General features: G+C 45.0%; 1 protein-coding gene across 1 annotated transcript in view; it reads right to left on the minus strand.

The window, feature by feature from the left end:
* LOC115460548 (cobalamin binding intrinsic factor-like) overlaps positions 1 to 27,152 on the minus strand; it is a 34,681-nt gene that overhangs the window by 1,799 nt on the left and 5,730 nt on the right. The window contains exons 2-3 of the mRNA XM_030190313.1: positions 14,832 to 14,976; positions 12,644 to 12,762 (exon numbers count right to left, since the gene is read on the minus strand). Of these exons, the coding sequence (XP_030046173.1) occupies positions 12,644 to 12,762; positions 14,832 to 14,976 (264 nt within the window). The remainder of the gene's footprint in view (positions 1 to 12,643; positions 12,763 to 14,831; positions 14,977 to 27,152) is intronic.

The raw sequence follows: 27,152 nt of genomic DNA on the forward strand, positions 1-27,152 counted from the left end.
CAGTTCTATAAGCCACTCCAGATTCCCCAATAATGAAACTAGGACATGGTTCAGCATACAAAAATGTATAAATATTAAAACTCTAGTATCATCTTAGAAATACACTCATCTTCCACTGGAAACACTTTGTGAAGTAACACAAAACCCTGCAAAAACGGCACTCACAACTGAGCAAACACCATGCTAAAATGGTTCTAACTCCCAAGATTCAAACCGCAACGACTTTACCTGTGAAAAGGCAACACTACAAATATTGTACCATGCCCTAGAAAATTCAACACACCTCCTACTGGGGAAACTCAACAAATCAAACTGCTAGAGATCCCTATACAGGAACTATGTACAAGATGAAGCCTTCATCTCAGGCACACATGTAAAATATGGATATATCCAGTGGTATGCTGGAGGGGGCTGTCACGGGCTCGCAAGAGCTGTTTGTTACATTTTCAAGAAGTTTGGGAGCTGGTTGTTAAAGTAGCCCCCCCCCCCCCCCCCCCCATGGCTACTTTAACAACTGGCTCCCAAAATGTGGGCTTGGACCTCCTCCTGAATTCTCTTTTAGACTAACATGGCTACCACACTCCTCTACTTTGCTGGTGGGAATGCTGAGCCCCGCCAGGCAAGTAAATAGACTGCTAGAAGTCTTAGCATGTTGCTCAGAGCCAGAAACAAGCAGCAGGGAGTGGTGGCAGTCCATTTATTGGCTGCCAGCAAAGTTATGCTTAGTGTGCCTGCATGAGGGGGGGGGGGGAAGAGGCATGTGCTGCCCCCCTCCAGTCTACCCCTGCCCCCCCCCCCCAAATTGCAGGGCTGGCTATACCCAGAGAGAGAGCCTGTTGTTAAAAAATTATCAGCATGTGTGAGAAGTCCCAGTCTGCTGCTCAGAGCACCTTTCCATCTTTCGCACACCTTCTAGCTTTTATCTCTCTCACCCTTCTCCAGAGCTCCCATTGTATCCTGTTTCTCTCTTTACTATAGTCCTTTATTTTTAATGTACTCCCTGTCCTAATCCTTCATTTCCATTATCTGTACTTACCCCCTCAGCTCTCATCTACCTTCACCTGCCTTTCATCTCCTCACCAGCCCTAACTCCTTTCCCTAATCTCAAGCCCATTCTTGTCTCTTATCCCCATCCAGCCTCTCATTATCCCTCTCTCACCCTCTTTAGAGATCTTTCTGTTTCAAGTCGCAGGAGGAATGTGAACGATTACAGGAGGACCTTGCGAGACTGGGAGAATGGGCGTGCAAGTGGCAGATGAAGTTCAATGTTGACAAGTGCAAAGTGATGCATGTGGGTAAGAGGAACCCGAATTATAGCTACGTCTTGCAAGGTTCCACGTTAGGAGTTACGGATCAAGAAAGGGATCTGGGTGTCGTCGTCGATGATACGCTGAAACCTTCTGCTCAGTGTGCTGCTGCGGCTAGGAAAGCGAATAGAATGTTGGGTGTTATTAGGAAGGGTATGGAGTCCAGGTGTGCGGATGTTATAATGCCGTTGTATCGCTCCATGGTGCGACCACACCTGGAGTATTGTGTTCAGTACTGGTCTCCGTATCTCAAAAAAGATATAGTAGAATTGGAAAAGGTACAGCGAAGGGCGACGAAAATGATAGTGGGGATGGGACGACTTTCCTATGAAGAGAGGCTGAGAAGGCTAGGGCTTTTCAGCTTGGAGAGGAGACGGCTGAGGGGAGATATGATAGAAGTGTATAAAATAATGAGTGGAATGGATCGGGTGGATGTGAAGCGACTGTTCACGCTATCCAAAAATACTAGGACTAGAGGGCATGAGTTGAAGCTACCGTGTGGTAAATTTAAAACGAATCGGAGAAAATTTTTCTTCACCCAACGTGTAATTAGACTCTGGAATTCGTTGCCGGAGAACGTGGTACGGGCGGTTAGCTTGACGGAGTTTAAAAAGGGGTTAGATAGATTCCTAAAGGACAAGTCCATAGACCGCTATTAAATGGACTTGGAAAAATTCCGCATTTTTAGGTATAACTTGTCTGGAATGTTTTTACGTTTAGGGAGCGTGCCAGGTGCCCTTGACCTGGATTGGCCACTGTCGGTGACAGGATGCTGGGCTAGATGGACCTTTGGTCTTTCCCAGTATGGCACTACTTATGTACTTATGTACTTATCTTTTCCATGCTATTTGTCTTAATTGCCTTTGTATCTTCTGTTGGTTAGATTTTATTCCCTCCATATACTTTTCTAGTCCTTCCATTTCCACTTGTCTGTGATTCCTGCCTTTCAACTACCTTCTAATTCCTTATTTCAACTCTCTGTACTTATAGCCTTCTACTTCTACCTCTCATCCCCTCACCAACTCCATTCCTTCCCTGTCGCTTATCTCATCTGCACCTTCAGTCCTTTTTTATGTCTTACTCCCTTAAACAGGCTCCCATTCCCCCTTTTACTTCCCCATTGCCATCTTCTCTCACTTCCTTCAAACACTTGTCCCTTCCTTTTTATCTCACTCTCTTCATAGCATTCTGCTTTTTTCTCCTTTTTCTCCAAAATCCATTTCTACACCTCTCACCCATCTCTGTTATCCATTCTCCTATCTCTTTCCCCTACTCTCTTCCCCAGCATCTGCCTCCCTACCTCCTTCTCCTCCAATATTAATGTACCCTGCCTTTCTATTTGCCCCAGCATCTATCCCTCTACCCAGTGGCGTAGCCAAGGGTGCGCCTGGGTGGGCCAGGCCCACCCAGTAGCAGCACACCTATGCTGATTCCCTAGCCCTACCAGCAGAAAACTCCCAACCACTGGCCCTCCTGCATACCTTGTAAATAGCAGATGGCATGCAGGTGAGACAAGGAGAGACCAAATCATCTGTGGGACAGGGAGGGGATCTTCTGCCCACCCATCTTGAGTCCAGGCCCACCCAAAGTTGGGTGTCTGGCTACGCCCCTGCCTCTACCCCTCCATTTATATCTTCCACTGCATATGCCCTTGTTTCACCCTGCCACACTATCTGTCCTCCTCTTTGTTCTCACTCCCCCAGCAGCAACCCTTTTTCTCCCTGCCATCTGCCAACATCTTCCCCCTTCTCCTAGAATCCCCTTCTCTCAATTCAATCCCCAGCCCATTTGTCAGCCCTCAGCCCCCTTCTCCCAGCATCAGACCCTTCTCCACAAATTGGCCCCAAACCTCAAAGCCTGCCCCTAGTCCCTATTTTCCCCAACCCCGGCAGAAGACTTCATCCCCTTTCTCTCTCCTCAACCTCTAGCCCCAGCATGTGCCCCTCTTCTCCCATCCCCAGAGTCTGCCAGTCTGCCTCCTTCTTCCAGCCCCCACATCAGACTCTCTCCCACCCCAAAACAGTCCCAGCATTTTTATTCTTGCTCACTCCCCCCACCTTGGTTCAGCAGTATCTCCCCTTCATGCCCCTTCCCTGTTCCAGAATCACTCCTTCTTGCTCCCCTCCCATGGTGCCCCCCCTTCCCTCTTCTCTCAAGCTTTCTCTCTCCCACAGCTCCTTCCTGCTCTAGGGACAGTCAGCACTGTGAAAAGAGCTAAAGGGCAGCCAGAGAGAGCCTTGTGCTGTACCTCTCATGGGCTGATGCTCAAAACATAGCGACAGTGCTAGAGGCGAGTAACGCCGGACTAACGCTGGTGTTAGTGGATACAGAATGCTCAGAGGGCTCTAGCACAGGAGACCACGTAGGTACCAAAGATTAGCGCTAATAACATGCAAATGTAATCAAACAGATAAACATCATTTCCTATTCCCTCCCAATGCTCAGAGAATAGTGCATAAAACAAAGAGATAAGGGAAGCTTCAGTGGGAATTAAACCCAGTTCCCCAGGTTCTGAGCCTACTGCAGAGTGGGACCAGGCTGCTGGCATCGGCGTTTAAGAAGGAGATAGAGCAGCTTTTAAACTAGAAATGGGGGGAAGGCCGACAGTCGCTCAAAAGAGCATGGTTCGGGATAAGGTATCTTTCAAAGATATCACCATAACAGGGAAGATAGAGTATCCTGATAGTGAGGTTGCAAAAGAGATTGTAGTAGATCGGGTATCTTTAAATAACAATAAAAATCAGACAAAAGATTGCCAATTAATACTGTCAAGTACTAAGCATGATGTACTTAGAAACAACAAACATAGTTTGAAATGTCTATATGCGAATGCCAGGAGCCTAAGAAATAAGATGGGGGAGTTAGAATATATTGCACTAAATGAAAAATTAGATATAATAGGCATCTCTGAGACCTGGTGGAAGGAGGATAACCAGTGGGACACTGTCATACCGGGGTACAAATTATATCGTAGTGATAGGGTGAATCGGATTGGTGGAGGGGTAGCATTGTATATTAACGAGAGCCTTGAATCAAATAGATTGAAAATTCTGCAGGAAACAAAACACTCCTTGGAATCACTGTGGATTGAAATTCCATGTGCAAAGGGGAAAAGGATAGTGATAGGAGTGTACTACCGTCCGCCTGGCCAGGATGAACAGACGGATGCGGAAATGTTAAAGGAAATCAGGGACGCAAACAAACTGGGCAACACAATAATAATGGGGGATTTCAATTACCCGCATATAGACTGGGTTAATGTAACATCTGTACATGCAAGGGACATAAGATTTCTTGATGAAATCAAGGACAGCTTCATGGAACAGCTAGTTCAGGAGCCGACAAGAGAAGGAAAAATACTAGACTTAGTCCTTAGTGGTGCTCATGATCTAGTGCAGGGGGTAACGATACGAGGGCCGCTTGATAACAGTGATCATAATATGATCGGTTTTGATATTGGCATTGAAGGAAGTGAAACTAGGAAATCAAGTACGCTAGCGTTTAACTATAGAAAAGGTGATTACGACAAAATGAGAAAAATGGTGAAAAAAAGACTGAAAGGAGCAGCTCGCAGAGTAAAAAACTTGCATCAGGCGTGGATGCTGTTTAAAAACACCATCCTGGAGGTTCAGGACAATATATTCCACGTATTAGAAAAAAGGGAAAAAAAGACTAAACGTCAGCCGGCGTGGCTAAACAGTAAGATAAAGGAAATCATTAGAGCCAAAAAACAATCCTTCAGAAAGTGGAGAAGAGAACCAACTGAAAGTAACAGGATAGATCATAAGGAATGCCAAGCCAAATGCAAAGCGGAGATAAGGAGGGCAAAAAAGGACTTTGAGAAGAAATTAGCGTTGGAAGCAAAAATACATAGTAAAAATTTTTTTAGATACATTAAAAGCAGGAAACCGGCCAAAGAGTCGGTTGGGCCGCTGGATGAAAATGGTGTTAAAGGGGCGATCAATGAGGACAAAGCCGTAGCGGAGAAATTAAATGAATTCTTTGCTTCGGTCTTCACCGAGGAGGATTTGGGGGGGACACCGGTGCCGGAAAGAATATTTGAAGCGGGGGAGTCGGAGAAACTAAACAAATTCTCTGTAACCTTGGAGGATGTAATGGGTCAGTTCAGCAAGCTGAAGAGTAGTAAATCACCGGGACCTGATGGTATTCATCCCAGAGTATTAATAGAACTAAAAAATGAACTTGCGGAGCTACTGTTAGAAATATGCAATCTGTCCCTAAAATCGAGTGTAATACCGGAAGACTGGAGGGTAGCCAATGTTACTCCGATTTTTAAGAAGGGTTCCAGAGGAGATCCGGGAAATTATAGACCGGTGAGTCTGACGTCGGTGCCGGGCAAGATGGTGGAGGCTATTATTAAGAATAAAATTGCAGAGCATATACAAAAACATGGACTGATGAGACAAAGTCAGCACGGATTTAGTGAAGGGAAGTCTTGCCTCACCAATCTAATGCATTTTTTTGAGGGGGTAAGCAAACATGTGGACAATGGGGAGCCGGCTGATATTGTATATCTGGATTTTCAGAAGGCGTTTGACAAAGTGCCGCACGAAAGACTCCTGAAGAAATTGCAGAGTCATGGAATCGGAGGTAGGGTACTATTATGGATTAAGAACTGGTTGAAAGATAGGAAGCAGAGGGTAGGATTGCGTGGCCAGTATTCTCAGTGGAGGAGGGTAGTTAGTGGGGTCCCGCAGGGGTCTGTGCTGGGTCCGTTGCTTTTTAATGTATTTATAAATGACCTAGAGATGGGAATAACTAGTGAGGTAATTAAATTCGCCGATGACACAAAATTATTCAGGGTCGTCAAGTCGCAGGAGGAATGTGAACGATTACAGGAGGACCTTGCGAGACTGGGAGAATGGGCGTGCAAGTGGCAGATGAAGTTCAATGTTGACAAGTGCAAAGTGATGCATGTGGGTAAGAGGAACCCGAATTATAGCTACGTCTTGCAAGGTTCCACGTTAGGAGTTACGGATCAAGAAAGGGATCTGGGTGTCGTCGTCGATGATACGCTGAAACCTTCTGCTCAGTGTGCTGCTGCGGCTAGGAAAGCGAATAGAATGTTGGGTGTTATTAGGAAGGGTATGGAGTCCAGGTGTGCGGATGTTATATTGCCGTTGTATCGCTCCATGGTGCGACCGCACCTGGAGTATTGTGTTCAGTACTGGTCTCCGTATCTCAAAAAAGATATAGTAGAATTGGAAAAGGTACAGCGAAGGGCGACGAAAATGATAGTGGGGATGGGACGACTTTCCTATGAAGAGAGGCTGAGAAGGCTAGGGCTTTTCAGCTTGGAGAAGAGATGGCTGAGGGGAGATATGATAGAAGTGTATAAAATAATGAGTGGAATGGATCGGGTGGATGTGAAGCGACTGTTCACGCTATCCAAAAATACTAGGACTAGAGGGCATGAGTTGAAGCTACAGTGTGGTAAATTTAAAACGAATCGGAGAAAATTTTTCTTCACCCAACGTGTAATTAGACTCTGGAATTCGTTGCCGGAGAACGTGGTACGGGCGGTTAGCTTGACGGAGTTTAAAAAGGGGTTAGATAGATTCCTAAAGGACAAGTCCATAGACCGCTATTAAAGGGACTTGGAAAAATTCCGCATTTTTAGGTATAACTTGTCTGGAATGTTTTTACGTTTAGGGAGCGTGCCAGGTGCCCTTGACCTGGATTGGCCACTGTCGGTGACAGGATGCTGGGCTAGATGGACCTTTGGTCTTTCCCAGTATGGCACTACTTATGTACTTATGTACTTATGCATTAACCACTAGGCTACTCTTCCAGCGGGGAAATGACTGCCAGCTCAAAACAGGTGTTAGGGTGTTTGAAGATAGTCTTTCTCACGAGTCTCTTTTGAAAACCTGCAGGTTTTTATTTAATTATGAAGTAGAAGGAGGCCTGTGCAAGCCCCTTAAGCACTGGTGGTGAGAAACGAATGTGTGCGAGTCAGAGCAAACCTGAAAGTGAAAGCACATATTTGCACCTGTTTCCTGTGCTTAAATATAAGCCATCCAACTTTCAAAAAAAATATTTTTTTGAAAAGTTTATATTTAAAGGCGCAGAACACAGATGCTAATGTGTTCATCACTTTCTGAATGGATCCACAGAAGCTTAGCTGAAGTTGGGTGGCGGGGGGAAGAGGGGTTGGTGGTTGAGAGGCTAGGATAGGGGAGGGCAGACTTATACGGGGTCTGTGCCAGAGCCGGTGATGGGAGGCGGGAAATACTGCTGGACAGATTTATACGGTCTGTGCCCTGAAAAAGACAGGTACAAATCAAGGTAAGGTATACACATACAGTATGAGTTTATCGTGGGCAGACTAGATGGACCGTGCAGGTCTTTTTCTGCCGTCATCTACTATGTTACTATGTTTTCTGGTTTGCCTGGTGCATGCGCACAAGAGGTGAGCTTACCATGAAACTGTTCTGCGCGTGCGCCAAGCACATTCTCCCCCCTTGCTTTGCTTTTACAGCATGCATATAACTTGTATACCATTTTCTTTGAGGATTGGCGAGCTAGTTTTCTATTCTGCTCTGGCAGTATGGGTTCTGCACTGTTAGCTTTACCACGGGAGTTTTGAGTATCATCCCATCAGTCAGGCTTTGCCAGTCCCTCCTCCACTGCAGTAGGAAGTGTGCGTCAGAGGGGGCGGAACCGCCACAGCCTGACAGAGCTGCAGCACTAGGCTCTATCCGGCTGCCCTTTCCTTTAGTGGTTTTTTTCCTCACACAGTGCTGGCAGTTTTGGGAGCAGGAAGGAGCCACGGGAGAGGGTAAGTCTGAGGGAAGGGAAGGGAGTAGACCACGGGGGAATTAAGAAGGTGCTGAACCACATGGAGAACGGGAACAAGAGGGAGGCACTGCATCCTGTAATGTTTCGGAATTTGGGGTGGCATTTCCCTCCCTGTGCCACTCCAAAGTGATGCCTATGTCTCTTATTCATCTACTTGACAGAATACTATAGGGGTAAATATTCAGCTGGTGGACACCTATATTAGTCCCAGATAGTCAGTGCTGGGCCATGTGGAGACTCTGGCACTGAATATCCATGATAATATGCCCGATGCTGGCCGCTGGGGCTTATGCGGGTCCTGGTTGATATTAAGCTGGGGTCCATATTAGACAGTTATGTGAATCCAATTTAATGGCTCTATGAAGCTCTGGAAGCCCCCTCCCAGCCCCTGGAAATGTCCCCTCCTTCCTTTCCCCCTGCTGCCATGTAGAACCAAACTCCCTCCCCTTGGCCTGTGAACAGCCTCCAACCCCAAGCTCCCTAGTCTGACTAGGCCTCCCCAGGTCTACCTCTTTATCCCAGGTGGCCTAGCAGTGTTGATAGGGGCAGGAGTGAGTGAGCTTCACTCCTGCCCCCATTAACCCAGTTGAACCACCAGAGATAAAGAGGTTGGCCCAGAGGGATCTATCCAGACCTACCCAGGGGTTTGGTGGTTGGGGGCTGTTCCCAGGGGCAAAAGGGAGGTTCTGCATGTCAGCAGGAGAAGGAGAAGGATGGGGCTTTTACAGGGGCCAGGAGGGGACTTCCAGGGCTCCATAGAGCTTTTAAATATACGAGTCCCAGCTGATATTTAGTGTCATGGCCCACATAGCTAAGTGGGTGAATTTAGGACAGCTTTTGAGCTGAAATTCACCTGCTTAGCTACGTGGGTCTCAGCACCGAATATTGCCGGCACCCGCATAACCCCAGATCAGTGGCATAGCTACGTGGGGCCACGGGGGCCTGGGCCCCTGTAGATTTGGCCCTGGACCCCCTGCCGATGACCCTCTTGACCCCCCCCTCCCGCTGCCAACCCCAACCCCCCGCCAGCTGAGGTTCTCTTCTTCCGGCGCAAGGCTTCGTTCTGTTTCTGAGTCTGACGTTCTGCACGTTGTATGGTTGCTGGCTGATCTGCAAGGCTTCGTTCTGTTTCTGTGAGTCTGACGTCCTGCACGTACAACATGCAGGACGTCAGACTCAGAAACAGAACGAAGGAAGAAGAGGACCTTGGCTGGTGGGGGTTGAGGTCCCCCGCCAGCAAAGGTAGGCAACGGCGGGTTGGCGGCGGGAGGGGGGGTCGAGAGGGTCGGCGGCAGGGGGGGGGGGGGGTCAAAGTTGTTGGTGGTGGTGGTGGTGGCAGCGGGGGGAGGGGTCGGCAATGGCGGGGAGGGTTGGCGGCGCCGGGGGGGGGCCTAAAATGTGCCCCCCCTCACCTCGGGCTCTGGACCTCCCTCCCGTGGAAGTCTGGCTACGCCCCTGCCCCAGTTCCTCCCTCACTCCACCCCCCCTGACCTTCCCACTTTTTCTTGGGCCAGTCAGAGCCAATATTCAGCGGCACTGGCTGGTCAAGTGCTGCCAAATATCAGTGGTTAGGTGGCCCCAGGCGATTTTTGCGGGCAGGAGCCTCTCCTGTCTGCTTCAATCTCTTTGAATATCAGCTGGTATAATGTATAACAGCAATTCTATAAACTGGTGCCCAATATTAGGTGCCAAATATGCAGGTAGATTATAGAGTTACTAGCAATGATGTGCATCCTTGGCACCAATAATTGACATTTATACGTGTTAGTGCTAGTCTATAACAGTGTTTCCAAAGTCTGGTCCTGGAGTGCCTCCTTGCCAGTCAGGTTTTCAGGATATGCTTGAATGAGATTTGCATATAATGGAGGCCACATATGCAAATCGAGTTCATGCATATTCATTGTGGATATCCTGAAAAAGGCCGTATACAGTGACCGGCACTGAATATCCAGTTTTATTTTTTACCGCAGCAACTTAACCGGTTAAGCGAAAATTCAACACTAACTGGTTAAGTGCTTAGCGGTTAAAGATAGGCCTGATATTTATGTGGACTATTTTAACCACTAAACATAGCCTGTTTGGTGCTGAATATCTGCGTCTAACTGGCTGTGTCATGAAAATATAGCTGGTTAGCGGCTAGTCGCTAACTGCAAATATTCAGCGTATTTAACCATTTATCTCCCACTGAATATCCGCGGTTAGGTGCTAAGACATTATTTAACTGCCCAGGAGCTGTTCCTGGCCGGTTAAATAGTTTTGAATATGGGCCAGTAATAGTCTATAATGGCTTAGGCGCACACTGAAGCCTTTATAGAATTGGCATCTAATTCAAGGTGCCAATTTATAGAATTCTCCCCTATGTGCATATCTTTAGCATGTAGGCACAAACAGTTACACCAGCTCTATGGCTGGCAAATATTCCAGCACCTAAAATGAAAGCCACGTACTGTATATATCCAGTTAGGCTAATATTCTGTAAAGAAAAGTAGGTACCTACATTGCTTTACAGATCAGGTGTCCAGTTCGGGAAGGGAACTGGCAGTGCATCATTGGCACAGCCAGCAAGAAAACAACAGTGGACTTTTGATATCTGAAAAGGAATCCACAAAGTGGAGGAAGTTGAACCACTAAGGACAAAATACCTCTTTTTTTCAGCTGCTACACCACTCAGTGGAGCAGTGAACTCTGCCCACTCCTGTGACATTACTCCGAACTGTCTCCTCCCTTCAAATTCAAGCAGATGCTGAGGCGCACTGCAAAAGGGGCACACCTAAGGGGCATGGAGGGTAATTATTTATTTATTTATTTGTTACATTTGTATCCCACATTTTCCCACCTATTTGCAGGCTCAATGTGGCTTACATAGTACCGTAAACGGCGATTGCCAGTTTCGGTATGCACAAATACAAAGTGATATAGTAGTAGAGTAAATGTAGAGTAAAACATAACCTCCTTGTTTTCCACAGTCCTCTTCTGGTCACAATCACAATGCTTTTCTGGTACAGGGATCTTGTAACGTTTATAGAGTTTCCAATGAATAAAACCTGCCACCTTGTGTCTTTCTGTATTAAAATTTTCTGCCATTATAAACAGCTGTGCTTATTTTTAGGTGCCAAGAAGTAACTGTAAACAAAATTAGGCACTTACCTAGCCAGGCAACTGCATGTGTATATTTTACACAGAACCACTTACACCAGCCATGGAGGGGTGTAAATACTCGTGTCTAGGCTGCTAAAATCCATGAGTAAATTGTTACTTGTGTAATTGTGCACTATGCCCAAACCCCTTATTTGGCAGCATTTAACGCATGGTTAACACGCAAAAACAGGCTACTGAGTGACAACATTAAGGTGTTTTGTGGCATTTTCTCTGTTTCCATGTGTTAAACCATACGTTGCTGAATATTTTACCTTTTCTCTTGAGGGGGGGCGGTGGCATGGACAGAGAGTGGACATGGAAATATTAGCTAGCATATTACACTCACCACACGCTAACTGGCTAATGCACTGTTAACGCAGGACCACTGAATGCCTCCTAAATAGGAGACTGTAAGTGCTCCCGTGTTAAGTCTGTGCAGGTACCACTCACTAACAGCAATATTAACGTATGACCTGCAATAAAATATGTAGGGAACACCCCCAAAGGTGTTGTGGTAAACCTGGGTTTCTTAGCATGTGGTAAAATCCTGCATAACAACACTTTAACCTCCTGATTGTATAAAAGCTTCCAAAAATTCTGCAAGCAAAATTTGGGCGTGCTCCTAATTTGCGTGCGGAATTTAATTGAATAACAAGCCAATTAGTGCCAATAGATGGCTCTTTTAAAGCAATTATTGACACTAATTAGATTTAATTATTATGTTTGTGTGTAAATTTAGGTGCAGGATCCATACCTAGGGCCCTGTTTACTAAGGTGCACTGGCGTATTTAGCACACGCTAAAATTAGCGAGTGCTAAATGCTAGAGTAGCCCATATGTTCCTATGGGTGACTTTAGCTTTTAGCGCATGCTAAGAAACGCTAGCATGCCCTTAGCGCGGCATAGTAAACAGGGCCCCTAAATTTTACGTGCAGCTCAAAATGAAGGGGCATGGAAATGAGAGGTCATGGATGTTTCAGGGTAGAGCGTAGGTGTGGTTTTGTGTTACGCACGTAATTGGGGCTCCATGCATAAATTTAGGTGCAGCCATTTGTACCACGTTTTCGTTGCTGCAAATGGCCGCATCTAAATTTACACGTGACCCCAGCACCTAAGCACTATTCTATAAACCGAGCCACTTAGTTTGGGCTCCATCTGATGACATCGTGTGAGGACTAGCTACCCTACTTGATCTTAGAGGGAAAAAAACAGATAATACCACAAGCAGATGTGAATGGAGATTCACGTTACTGAAGTCCAATAAAGTCTAGCTCTGTTTGAGTTGGAAGATCTAAAAGGGCAGTAGGAATCAACCAGAGGCTAATACATATTTCTAAAAAAAAAATCAATGTTGTATTTCAAAGAAAATTCCTTCACCTTGCTCCAAGGGAGTAGTGCCACTTAAGAACCTCCAGTAGGTTTTGTCATTGCTGCTACCAGAGAGATGATGGATGGATGTGACAAAGGGTCCCCAAGATGTCTCCTCTGTTGTAAAGCTAGAAATTCAAAAAGAAAATCAGGAAGAAGTATTAGAATTACATACCACAGGTTGTATCACTGGTGTGCACCATGAAAAAAGAGGGGAAAGAGTCAGAAGCGAAGAGGAAACCTGAGGAAAGAGGGAGAGATAGAACAGAAAAAGCTAAAGTGATAACGAAGAAAACTAGAAGTATGAGAACAGAAAAAAACAGAAAGCAAGGAAAAGAAAGAATGAAAAAATGTATGAGAATGGTAAATTGGACAAATCTGGAATTCCTAGTACAGGAGGGCGAACGTTGTTTCATAAAGTTTGTGTAGTTGGGAAGAAATGTGTGCTGCAATATTGGACGCAAAATAAATCTCCAGCATTGGAGAAATGCGTTCCATACCCTGATGCCGTTAGAGGCTCGGGATGCTTGTCTTACTCAAAAGCAGAAAACAAGATATATGAATATTTGGGAATCTTATAGACACGTAGCATGATGCTTAAGGGCCCTTTTACTAAATTGTCAGGGCTACAGCGTGGGTAATGCGTTGGAAATCAGCACTATTGTCGAGTGCGTCCAGGCATCCAGATATAGTTCTCATTTTGCCGTGCGCCACTTCCCACGCCAAAAAATATTTTTCTATTTTCTAGTGTGGGGCCACGGCGCGTGCTGAGTTAGCACGTGAGCCTTACCATCTCATAAATAGCAGGTGGCGAGGGCTCAGACAGTAATGGCAGCGTGCAGATTTTTGTTTTAGTGTACACCTATTTACACCTCCATTTAAAAATAGGGGTTTTATGACCGCGGTAGTAAGTGGCTGGGACGTGTGGCAGTTCCACTCGTCAATACTACTGCAGCTTTGTAAAAGGACCACTTAATGATCTTAATCTGTAGTCTACACCCACTGAGAATTTGACCGTCAATGTAAAGTGGGGAAAGGGGTTTCTGTAGGCTCCGGAATGGGGATTGGTGTTGGGACTGTATAAAATAGGTGTTCACAAGAAATTAACACAACTGCTACTAGCCAAGGGAGATCAGAAGAGTCCAAGCCTTCCATGTGTGTAAAAAAGCTTTATATTCCTTTTGTAGCCTAGTGGTTAGTGTAGTGGACTCTGATTCTGGGGATCTGGGTTTGAGTCCCACTGCAGCTCCTTGTGACTCTGGGCAAGTCACTTAACCCTCCATTGCCCCTGGTACAAAATAAGTACCTGAATATATGTAAACCGCTTTGAATGTAGTTGCAAAAACCTCAGAAAGGCGGTATATCAAGTCCCATTTCCTTTCCCTATTTGAGATTCTACATGGAATGTTGCTACTATTGGAGATTCTAGATGGAATGTTGCTACTATTTGAGATTCTGTTGCTACTATTTGAGGTTCTACATGGAATGTTGCTATTCCACTAGCAACATTCCATGTAGAAGCCTGCCCTTGCAGATCAGCAACGCGGCCGCGCAGGCTTCTGTTTCTGTGAGTCTGACGTCCTGCACATACTAATGATTAGAAATATCAGTAAGTACTGCAGTGAATGCACAATGAAGAATGAGAGCAAAACTGTGATACAGTCTTTATTTCCTTATTACTTATTTGTTTGAACCTAAGAAATTATAAGAGTTTGTGGAAACAGATGAAGAATCCTCTGCAGCAACTTCCTTCAGTTACCACTGTACCGGCTGCAATAACCGATTAACCTTCCTCCCTCATAAAACGTGAAGTGTAAGATTATCCATTTTGAGTTTTTCTTATTTTCTTTAAGATTGTTTTCCTGATCTTGGATCTTCCAATTGTGGACAATTGTATAAATATATATATATTGTTGAGAGAAAATGTTTTCCTTTTTCTTTATATTAATTTCTGTATTTCCTTACATTTATGTGATAAATGTGAATGTAATTATGTAAAATGATAAATAAAATTTAAAAAAACTGTGATACAATGGTAGAAACTATCTCCACAGCAGAAGTGGCAGCCATGTGTCAACCACCAGGTAGCAGACCACAGATATCCCCAATTGTTTCCAATAATTACAATTGTTTTAACTGCACTTGTATCCTTTTCCCACTTTAAGCATCAGTGCAAGACTATTTCCCTGATTTTCACCTGAACTCCTCGGGTTTCATCTGCTCAGCCTTTTTCATCACATCCAGCAGCACAGACCCCTCTGGCACCGTGACAAGCATAGAAAACTTAAACTTATTTCCCTGGAGATCATTAATAACTGTGTACTCCACTGTGATGTCCTGAGCTAGAGAGAAAGATAAAGGGAGACATTACCACAGATGATATGTCCATGCCCATTTCCCTGCATAGTACTACAAGCACACAGCAAAAGCAGCACACAAAAGGATGAGGGTTACCAGCACCTCTCATGTGTCAGTAGCAACTTTGTGCAAAAGTGAGCGTGCGATAGCAACCGCTTAGCAACTCATATACAACACCTTAATAATGCAGAGTCCACCTCCCCATATGCAAGCTATTCAGAATCTGGACCTCTTTGTACCTTAGTACATTAAGTAATGCCACACTGGGAAAAGACCAAGGGTCCATCGAGCCCAGCGTCCTGTCCACGACAGCGGCCAATCCAGGCCAAGGGCACCTGGCAAGCTTCCCAAATGTGTAAACATTCTATACATGTTATTCCTGGAATTGTGGATTTTTCCCAAGTCCATTTAGTAGTGGTTTATGGACTTGTTCTTTAGGAAACCGTCTAACCCCTTTTTAAACTCTGCTAAGCTAATCGCCTTCACCATGTTCTCCGGCAATGAATTCCAGAGTTTAATTACACGTTGGGTGAAGAAACATTTTCTCCGATTTGTTTTAAATTTACTACACTGTAGTTTCATCGCATGCCCCCTAGTCCTAGTATTTTTGGAAAGCATGAACAGATGCTTCACATCCACCTGTTCCACTCCACTCATTATTTTATATACCTCTATCATGTCTCCCCTTTGTGAATTTTGTATTTTCCTGAATGCTTGTATGTGAAAGCTCCCACAGTAAGTGAGAGAGATACAAAGTAGAGGAGACAATTAGAGGAAAGAAGAGAATAAAGGAGAGTGTGCAAGCCTGATATTTACTGTATTTATTTTCTCAGGGGCCTTTTACTAAAGGGCGTCGTTAAGCCCTAAAACTTAGCAAGGAACAAAGCATTTACCGCAAAACACAATAAAGTGTTTTGTGGTAATTTTCCCGTTTGCGTGTGCTTACATGCATTAACTATTTTTTTGGTAATTATTTTGAGGGTGGGTGTTGTGGGAGGAGAATTTGCATGGAAGTGCTAATCAGCTAGCGAATTCGCATTAGTGCATGCTAACTGGTTAAAGCACCAGTAACATGGGAGTTCTTAGCGCTACCTAAATTGGAGGCAATAAGTGCTCCCGCGTTAATTTTTTGTAAGTTTCATGCACTAATAGAAAAGTTAGTGTGGGACCGGAAAATAAATAAAGCCCTAAATACTACCATGTAAAATTCGGGCTTAGTGTGCGGCAAGAGGCTGCATTAGGATGCACTAAGCCCAAATATTAGTATATTTTAGTAAAAGGACCCTGTGGCACAAGGTAGGATTTCCTTAAGTGCACTCCCTCACTGAGACTGGAACTGAGCTACCAAAAGGCAGGGAATAGCCTAGGTAGTAGTCAGGAGGGCAGGGCTCAGAGGAAGTAGGAAATTAAAAGCCCTCTGGCAGGACAGAACAGAGAGGTTCTGAGGAGAGAAGAGAAGTCCATCTTACTGTCAGGGAAGGTAGGCCGCCAGAGCAGGCCAATGGCCTGGACAGACAAATAAGAAGAACTGAACAGAGGGATTGTGCAGACCTGTCACATAGTTTAAATATTAAAGACATGATTCAGGACAAGGGCCTTTTTGACAAGGCTACTGCCAGGGTGGCTAGGATGAAGCATGTAGACCCTGAAATTCAAGTACCAGAAGCCATTGCAAGGAGGGATGCTGAGAGTAATCTGGAAACAAAGGAATGGATTCTCAGCTCCAGCAGAGGGAGCCAGGAGGATAGCAAGGCTGAGCCTATAATTTCATCCCCCACTAGGGGGAGGCAGAGGTAAGAAGCTCAGTTCCCCTGGATATTTATTTATTTATTTATTTATTTATTTATGTTTATGTTAATTTATATACCGTATCTTATTGCATCTGCAAAACAGAACGGTTTACATATATATAAAAAAATTGGTATATACAAATAAACAGACATAGGAATTCCATTCATGACAGGAAAGCACAGCAATCAAGATAAACTACATAATAAATCAATACAAGTTAAAAATCTAATATCCAGTTAAGTTATCCCATTTTTCTTTGTCTTTTTGACCTTATCTCATTATGCTAAGTTCTGTTCTACGTAGCCATGCGGCCCAGCTGGAATAGAGAGGGACCCATGGAGAGGGAAGAAGATGATTGGATGGATTATATGTAAGGAGGGATAGATCACAGGGGGGAGGAATCCCGAGGGGAGGGGGGGAAGAAGCCTCTATGGAGTGGGAGAGTTCCAAGGCAGGGCTGGCCAGCTCCTGGGGGTTTGGAAGTGTGTTGGAGGTGAGAGAAACCTGCTTTATTGAAAGCCTGATGTATTTGGAAACCTGCTTTATTTACCTGCTTTATTGAAAGCCTGATGTATTTGGAAACCTGCTTTATTGAAAGCCTGATGTATTTTGAAGCCTGCTGCATTTACCTGCGTTATTGGAAGCCTGACTTATTTGGAAGCCTGCTTTATTCCCCTGTTTTATTGGAAGCCTGACTTATTTGGAAGCCTGCTTTATTCCCCTGATTTATTTGAAAGCCTGCTTTATTTACCTGCTTCACTGGAAACCTATATGGTTGGAACCTGTTTGTTTGGGGATAACCTATGTACTGAAGTTTGTGACAGCTGTTATTGGCTTGATAATAAAAATCGTTTGACCTAGCCACTGTTTGCAATTGTGGTGAGATCTGGAAACGGCTGGTGGAGGGCTTCACCTTGCTGGGAAGCAGTGGACCCTTTTCACACCTTGGATCAGAGTGTGGAAACTGTGTGGCAGTGCTGATGAGAATGTATGGGAGTTCAGTGCACTTTCAGCATGGCAAAAATGGTGACTTTATAAGCTCTTCAGGGAAGGGACTACTTACATATATGAATTGCCTTAAAAGAAGCCTGCATGGAGGTATGTGTTTTTAGCTCCATATTGCTACAGCATCCTTAGCTTGTATTTTAAGGAAATAAGGGAAGGTACCAGGAGCTAACTCACTCTGGAATGTTAGGAATATAGAGAAAAAAAACAGCTGGACAGGACAAAGAACCAAGATAAAAAGCGGGAAAATTATTTAAGAAAATGGGAGGGATCTGTCACAATGTCAAGAATAGCAAGTGAGCCCTTGCGCTGATCCAGAGACCAGCAGTCAGAAATCCCAATGTTTCACCCAAAGCAACCACCATTCCCCAGCGGTTGAGCCCCTGGGTTCAGGTGGCCAGCAGGACTTAGGAGAGGGACTGACAGGAGGACTTAGGAGGTGGCCAGGTACAGGCAGAAATCTATGCAGGCAGCAATCCAGCAGAGGTCAGGTCCAGGCAATAGTCAAGGCAGGCAGCAATCCCGTAGAGGTCAGGTCCAGGTCAAGGCAGGCAGCAATCCAGCAGAGGTCAGGTCCAGGCAATAGTCAAGGCAGGTGGCAATCCAGTAGAGGTCAGGTCCAGGTGATAGTCAAGGCAGGCGGCAATCCAGTAGAGGTCAGGTCCAGGCAAAAGTCAGAACAGGCAAAGGTCAGGAAAATAACCGGAATGCATCAGACACCAGGAATGAGTAGCTGAGGCAATGAGAAGAGGGAATCTCCTGGTTAAAAAGGAAAGGCGTCTGATGTCAGGATAGGCACGGCCAGAGTGTAGGTGCGCCCAGAGTGTAGGCACGCCCAAAGCATAAGCGCTTACAAATGTAGGCGTGCCAAAAATATAGGCGCGTAGGTGTGTACAAACGTAGTCATGTCAAAAATGTAGGCACGTACAAACGTAGAAGTCAGAAGGGAAGTAAGTACATTTGAGGTGAGAACGCCTGACTCCATGTTTGATGTTCCAGGTACGTGACAGGATGAAAACTGGTTGAGAGATGATAGGTGAAAAGGGAAAGATAGGCAGATGAGAAGGAGGGGATAGATAGTTGGGTAAAAACCTATAAATGACAGAACACATTAGCTTCTGTGGGAGAGTCTGGTGAGCCTCTAGCTCTTCCCAATTCTAATTATTTTTCCTTTTTTCTATATATTAGTAGCTGCTTGCACTCTGCTTTTGCTTATACTTATTGACTGCTGTTTGGAGTGAAGAAAAAATAGAGAAGTTGCTGATTTGACAAACGGTTGTGTGAGAATCATTTGGGTACGCTTCACCCATTGCTAGGGTTACCATATTTGAAGAGACAAAAAGGAGGATAGAAAAAAATAAAAATGTTTGCTACCATTGCTAAAGAAATATTTAATTGTAGTTAATGAACACATATCAAACAGTAAGTCACTGTTTAATGTGTGTTCATTAACTACAATTAACTTACATTACAGCAGTAGACATTCTACTTTTTGAGAACTTCTGGATTTGAGTTCGACTGAGTCTGAGCCTAAGCGTACTTATCATAAGAGTGCATATCCCTTAGGCTGGCTTCTGAGATACATGTGAAAGTCTTTGCATAACATATGCTTAAAATCGTGCTGCACAAAATTCCTTTGACAGATTCAGCCAGCAGGGGAGCAAAGAGGGGATCAGCAATGCCTTTTTCTCTCTTTAGCACCCCCATGTGTCCAGACTGACTAATAAACCAGAGATGGTTTTTCTCATTATGTGGGTAGGTGCGTTGGTCATAGGCACATAAAAGAAAAAGAGGACATTTCCCTAAAAATGAAAAATCCTGTAGGACAAATCTGAAGATGTTCAAAAAGAGGACATGTCCTCATAAAAGAGGACATATGGTAACCCTACCCATCGCAGAACTGGTGTGAAGAAGGTAAACCTCACAAGTGAGTGTACGCTCATGCTGTGCTCTGGTGGTACATCCTCCACCCTATGCCTCTACCATAGAAGTGTAAGGTGCAGAAGCTCCACTAACATAGGCCAAGTTTGTCTTGGAATCCTGCTTAGAAGTGCACTTTGGACTTTATGGCTAGGTTAGGCCCAACTGTTTGAATACTGAAGTACAGAACTTTAACTCAGGGACTCCAAGCCAGAGACCAGCTGTTTATGTTATCTGTTTGAGAGACAGACTAGTTCATGCTGTGGACCTGCAGGAGCAGGCCATAGACCACGGGAAGAATTCCTGAGAACAAGGACTGATTGTTGCTTGTTTATTTTGCCTCACCTGTGAAAAGGACAAGCTAAGCTTCCCTGTGCATCATTAAAGTGCCTTGTTTTACTTTTAACTCTCTGTGTGGCCATAGCTTATTAATGGCCTAGCCCTGTCTGCTAGCCTCACTGCCATAGGCCCCTTATTTATTTATTCATGATTTTCATTACATTATATAATAAATGTAATAATAAATAAATAGATAAATAAATAAACACATGCCATTTCTGGTTCAGTGTGGCTCACAAATTAAGAGGTATACCCAGGACAGATTATAACATAAAGAAATAACAAGAGGTCTGTTAGATTTAACTACATCTCTAAATGCTTCTTAAACAAATGGGTCTTTAACATTTTACGGAAGCGTCCATAGCTCACTTCCGTCCTAATCAGGTATGGGAGATCATTCCAATGGTTGGCTACCTAATAGGCAAATGTAGTAGAAAAAAATATTTTTATAGATTAACCTCTTTGGACTAGGAGAATGCAGAATGTTCTCTCAATACAGGATTAGAGTTCATAACAGATAAACATATCAATGGTAATTTGGGGCTAAACCATCATGCGTGCATACATTGGTAACCAATGTAAAGGTCTCAAAAAAAAAGGTATAGCTCTTTCAAATTTTGAACACTTAAATATCAAAAGAGTTGTTGGTATTTAATAACATTTGAAGCCTCTGTGTTACATCCTCTTTGCAGCCTAAATAAATGCTGTTATCCAGATGAACTAAAGTCATGGTCTGTGCCATCAGTCTAAAGGTATCAAAAGACAAATAGTGCCTAATTCTTCTTAGTCTCCATTTTAATTGTTACTGCTTTTACCTGTAGTTCAAAAGTGAGATTTTTGTCAAATATCATACCCAAGATTTTTAAGGTGGAATCCAGAGGAAAATTAATTCCATCAATACTCACATCTTTAAGACAAAGGGCCTCTTTTACAAAGCCATACTAGTGATTTCCTGCGCAAAAAATGAGAGGAAGCCCATTAGATTCCTATGGGCTTCTTATTTGCCATGCGGGAATCACTAGTGCGACTTTGTAAAAGAAGCCCTAAGTTCACTATAAGGACTCGTAAAAGCTAGAAACTTAGACCCAGATGCACAAAACCTAACGTGAGCAATGTGGTTTTTACACTGGTTCTAGCCGGTTTAGCGAGCAAGGAGTATAAGGAGACATGCACAAAAGGGTTCTCCGAGCTCTTTTCCTGTCACAGTAGCACCTAATGAAAATTGTTGCAAAGTTATTGTAATGAGCTAATTACTATACAAATATGCATGCAAAGTGATGCACAGCCGTTTTCCGAATGATGCACAGAAGCAGCTCCTACCTTTACTGTGGAAAATTTAATGGGAGGTCTGGAGCCATCGGTCCTCACAGTTCTTCTTCCCAAACACTGCAATATAATACTCACCCTTCATTGATCCCCTAATAAACTCTGGAAAATTTAATATAACTTAGACTATAACCATACCTTATATCGCTTTATAACACTATAGCTAACCAATAAGAATGTATTCATCCAATGTCCTAACTGTAAATCTGTAACTGTTGTTCCATTGATGCTGTAAACTGCACTGAACCCAAAATTGAATTCATGGTTGCAAAGAGCCTCTGCCACTCCTGCAGGAGGAGAAGAACACGCATACCAGAGCAGGAAGATCGCTGACCATGGCGGGGAGCATGAAAGAAAAGGAAACCTCCCCAAAGCTGAGTGAGTTTCACACAACAAAATCATCAGGGCAGAGAGTGTGAGAGAGCGGGCAGCAAGGATCAGTCCTCTCGACTAAACTTTCAGGGGCTCCTTCCAAATGGATCAAAGGGTGAGAGTCCATGCACCAGCTTTCATACACGCAGCTTCTTTGCTGTTCTGCGCATGCTCAGCTGACCAACTGGCTTCCCCCTTATCGTATGCAAATGAGCTGTTTGCAAAAGCAACAAGCAGCTCATTTGTATGCAATTCGCTTTGGGAATCGCTCTGTATTTCCAAATCAGTAATTTTTACCGAGGTGAAAACACAGAACGATTCTTTATGGGGACCATTGTGCATTTGGGCCTTAGTCTTATCTTTGTTTAGCTTTAACTTAAATGTGGATGCCCATGATTCTAGATTGAAATCAGATTTTATGTTTGGGAGAATATCAACCATCTCACCATCAAAAGGGATAAACATAGTAATGTCGCCTGCATATATCAATGGATGGAATCCCCATTTTACAAGATTGTTCCCCAGAGCCAAATTTGGATATTCAGTGGCATTTACATGGATAGTGCTGCTGAAATCCTGACAGACCATCTCGGCACTATCCAGGGAGTGCAGGGGCAGAGTCTGGGTGGAGTCAGGGCAGACCCTGTGACTTCCCAGTTAGCAGCAGGAGATTGATTTGTGGTCCACAAACTGGGGAAGAGTTCAAATAAAGTTAGACCCAGGGGTGTAGCTATGGGGGGCCATGGGGGCCTGGGCCCCTTCAAATTTTGTCCAGGCCCCTGGTTTGGCTGGCGGGGTCCCCAACCCCCGCCAACCAAAGTCTTCTTAAGCGCCAGTCTGCGTTCACTACCTGCCCCCTGCTCTTCTTTCTTCTTGCTCCTCCTGTGCATGCTGACACTGACATCAGCGTGCACAGGAGGAGCAAGAAGAAAGAAGAGCAGGGGGCAGGCAGCGAACGCGGCTGCACTGGAGACCGGTGCTAAAGAAGGCTTCGGCTGGCGGGGGTTGGGGACCCCTGTCAGAAAAAGGTATTTGCTTGTGAGGGGAAGTGGCAAGGAGGCGAGGCGGGTGATGGTGGGGGGGGGGGTGAGGAGGCAAGGCGTGGGGGTGGGGGGGTGGGGCGGCACTCAAAATGTGCCCCCAACCTCGGGTTCTGGCCCCCTCCCACCATGAGGTCTGGCTACACCCCTGGTTAGACCTGTAAAAAGAATCTCGTAACTTTATCTGGGCAGTTATCCAGGTACCAGGCTGAATATCAGGGGGAGAGGGATCTTGGGGTGATAGTATCCGAGGATCTGAAGGCGACAAAACAGTGTGACAAGGCGGTGGCTGTAGCGAGAAGGTTGCTAGGCTGTATAGAGAGAGGTGTGATCAGCAGAAGAAAGGAAGTGTTGATGCCCCTGTACAAGTCGTTGGTGAGGCCCCACCTGGAGTATTGTGTTCAGTTTTGGAGGCCATACCTTGCGAAGGATGTTAAAAAAATGGAAGCGGTGCAAAGAAAAGCTACGAGAATGGTACGGGATTTGCGTTCCAAGACGTATGAAGAGAGACTTGCTGACCTGAACATGTATACCCTGGAGGAAAGGAGGAACAGGGGTGATATGATACAGATGTTCAAATATTTGAAAGGTATTAATCCGCAAACAAATCTTTTCCGGAGATGGGAAGGCGGTAGAACGAGAGGACATGAAATGAGGTTGAAGAGGGGCAGCCTCAGGAAAGATGTCAGGAAGTATTTTTTTCACAGAGAGGGTGGCGGATGCTTGGAATGCCCTCCCGCGGGAGGTGGTGGAGATGAAAACGGTAACGGAATTCAAACATGCGTGGGATATGCATAAAGGAATCCTGTGCAGAAGGAATGCATCCTCAGAAGCTTAGCCGAAATTGGGTGGCGGAGCAGGTGGGGGGAAGAGGGGTTGGTGGTTGGGAGGCGAGGATAGTGGAGGGCAGACTTATGCGGTCTGTGCCAGAGCCGGTGATGGGAGGCGGGACTGGTGGTTGGGAGGCGGGAAGTACTGCTGGGCAGACTTGTACGGTCTGTGCCCTGACTAAGGAAGGTACAAATCAAGGTAAGGTATACACATATGTTTGTCTTGTTGGGCAGACTGGATGGACCATGCAGGTCTTTTTCTGCCGTCATCTACTATGTTACTATGTTAGATATTCAGGGGTAGAAATTCAGTTGGCAGTGGTGAACGTTTTTATAGCTGCCTCTGACGTTATTCCTGGATTTTCAATGCCAGGCCATGTCTGGGTACTGACATTGAATATCCAGGTTTATACAGCCAACTAATTCTTATATGGTTAAGAGCGATATTAAGCACATAAGCACCTAAGCGACACCAGATAAAGATAGGACTGTGTTTTATGAGAAAAAGAAGAAAACTACTATATTACATACATTCTTTTTATCTAAATGTTAAGTAACTCACTTCATGTTACTAAAAGGTATGATATGCCAATTAAAATTATTAAATTATTGAATAGTGCTCAGAAACTGGTGTTTGAGTTGAGCTATGAGCAGCTATTTGATCATAACACCATCACATCCATCACAGCACTACCCTGCCTTCCTACCAGTATATCTGTTGATGGTTTATCAGATATTATACTAAAATAGTACTTAGCTTTGGAGTGCTGTCCAAATGGAATAAGCTGCATACATAGACTTCAGCTCAAATGGTGGTATAATTTTTCTTTCAATTTTTCAATCTTGCCGGTAAACAGAAATAGTGTCCAAAAACAAAAATAGTGTCCACAAAACTTTAACGCGCCACCTCTTCTGTGGCTACTGTTCCTTATTACAACGTTCTCTACATGTGGTCACATGTTTCGCCCTTGGGCGTCATCAGGAGAACGAAACTGAAGCTTCTGGGCTAACGAGTGGATCTACAGCATAGCTGGCTCAGATCAGCCTAAGAAGTCTATGTATGCAGCTTATTCCATTTGGACAGCACCGTTCTTCTCATTTTATCATAGTCTCCTTTTTTAAAGTTAAACACTAATGTATTTGATTTCTTATGTATACTTACTTCAAAGCTAATATCAAATCCTATCATATTATGATCACTGTTATCAAGCAGCCCCAGCACCATTACCTCCCGCACCAGATCATGCGCTCCATTATGTCACGGTGGTGACTGTTTCCTTGTCTGTGCTCACCTCGCCCTCTGGTGGCCTGAACCGGTGGCTGTTATGAACTGTCACACGTTCCAGACTTCAGCTCAGTCCGGTCCGGATCTTCCAGGCTGCCAGACTTGCTTTTCTTGTTTGTGCCTGAACAGCACCCTTAGCTGCCTTGTGATTCCTGCATCTGAACTTCAGCTGCTGATGGGCTTTATTAGCCACCTGGAAACTTCTGTGTTTGCCTTTGCATCGTCTAAGGTCCCTGGTATTGTGGGTGTGCTCTGTGCACTTCTGCCTAGTCCAGTTTCTAGTCTGAGTTTCTTGTCTGGCTCTAGTTAGTTTGTGTGTAGTTTAGCTTTGGTTTTATTGTTTAGTTCCTAGTCTTGTTTCTGGTCTGTATTTCTTGCCTAGTTCCTGGTTGTCTGTGTTTCTTTCTTAGTGGCTGCTTGTCAGCTTTCAGTCCTGACTCTTTTCTGTCTGTGTTTCTTTCTTAGTGGCTGCTTGGCAGCTTTCAGTCCTGACTCTTTCCTGTCCATGTTTCTTTCTTAGTGGCTGCTTGGCAGCTTTCAGTCCGTGTTCTTGAGCCTGTCTGTTTTCTACCTGGTGTGGTATTGTTTGTCTGAGAGTCCTACGCTAGTATTCTGCCTAGCCTTCCTTGTGTATTCTAGACCCTGTGTGTATCCTGTTGATATCCAGTTCCTGCCCTGTCCTGTAAGTCCTGCCGGCCACCTGCATCCAGGGGTTCAACTCAGTGGCGTACCAAGGGGGGGCGGTGGGGGCGGTCCGCCCCGGGTGCAGGCCACTGGGGGGGTGCCACGCGCCTGTCGGCTCTTCGTTTTCATGCTCCCTCTGCTCCGGAACAGGTTACTTCCTGTTCCGGGGCAGAGGGAGCATGAAAATGAAGAGCTGGCAGGCACGCGGCACCCCCCCCAGTGGCGTGCACCCGGGGGGGTTCTTTAGCCGGGGGATCGTGGGTTCTTTTGCTGGGGGGGGGCGTCATGCTGTTCTGGGGGGCGGGGGCACTACACCTGAGGGGCGGGGCACATCGGCGATCCGCCCCCCTAGGAATGCCACTGGTTCAACTCCTGGGGAACGGCGGTCAAGTGCAGGTGAAGTCCAGCTGTCCCTGCTCTACCTGTTCCAGCTTGTTTGCCTCAGCTGCAACTCCACTCCGGGGTTCCAGTCCTGTTCTGCCTTGTCTCTAGTTTGGGGGCGGTTTTGCCTGCCACTGCCGCTCCACGGCAGTGGTCCAAGGGCTCACAAACCCAGTTTTTCCATGAGAAGCATGACACATTAAGGACTAGGTCTAGAATTTTTCCTTCTCTCGTGGGCTCCTGTACCAGCTGCTCCATAAAGCTGTCCTTGATTTCATTAAGGAATTTTACCTCCCTAGCGTGCCCTGATGTTACATTTACCCAGTCAATATCAGGGTAATTGAAATCACCCCTTATTATTATGTGCAGAAAAGGATGACGAAAATGATAAAAGGGATGGAACAACTTCCCTATGAGGAAAGGCCAAGAAGGTTAGGGCTCTTCAGCTTGGAGAAAAGGTGGCTGAGGGGTGATATGCTAGAAGTCTACAAGATAATGAGGGGAGTAGAGCAGACAGATATGAAGCATTTGTTTACACTTTCAAACAACAATAGAACCAGGGGACACAAGATGAAGCTGGAATATGGTAGATTTAAAACAAACAGGAGAAGGTTTTTCTTTACTCAGCGTGTAGTTGGACTCTGGAACTCGTTGCCAGAAAATGTAGTGACAGCAGCTGTCCTTACGGAGTTTAAAGGGGGTTTGGACAGATTCCTGAGGGAAAAGTCCATTGAACATTATTTAAAAAATTTTTTTTAAAATTTTTAATGGGTTTTGCCGGGTTCTTGAAGCCTGGATTGGCTGCTGTCGGAGACAAGATGCTGGGCTTGATGGACCCTTGGTCTTTTCCCAGTATGGCGGTGCTTATGTGGTTATGTGTTGCCCAGTTTGTTTGCGTCCCTAATTTCCTTTAACATTTCTGCATCCGTCTGTTCATCCTGGCCAGGCGAACAATAGTACACTCCTATCACTATCCTTTTCCCCTTTACACATGGAATTTCAATCCATAGTGATTCCAAGATGTGTTTTGTTTCCTGCACAATTTTCAATCTATTTGATTCAAGGCTCTCGTTAATATACAATGCTACCCCTCCACCAATTCGATCCACCCTATCACTACGATATAATTTATACCCCAGTATGACAGTGTACCACTGGTTATCCTCCTTCCACCAGGTCTCAGAGAT

The sequence above is a fragment of the Microcaecilia unicolor genome, chromosome 1 (assembly GCF_901765095.1).
Source record: "Microcaecilia unicolor chromosome 1, aMicUni1.1, whole genome shotgun sequence".
Classification (NCBI taxonomy): Eukaryota; Metazoa; Chordata; class Amphibia; order Gymnophiona; family Siphonopidae; genus Microcaecilia; species Microcaecilia unicolor.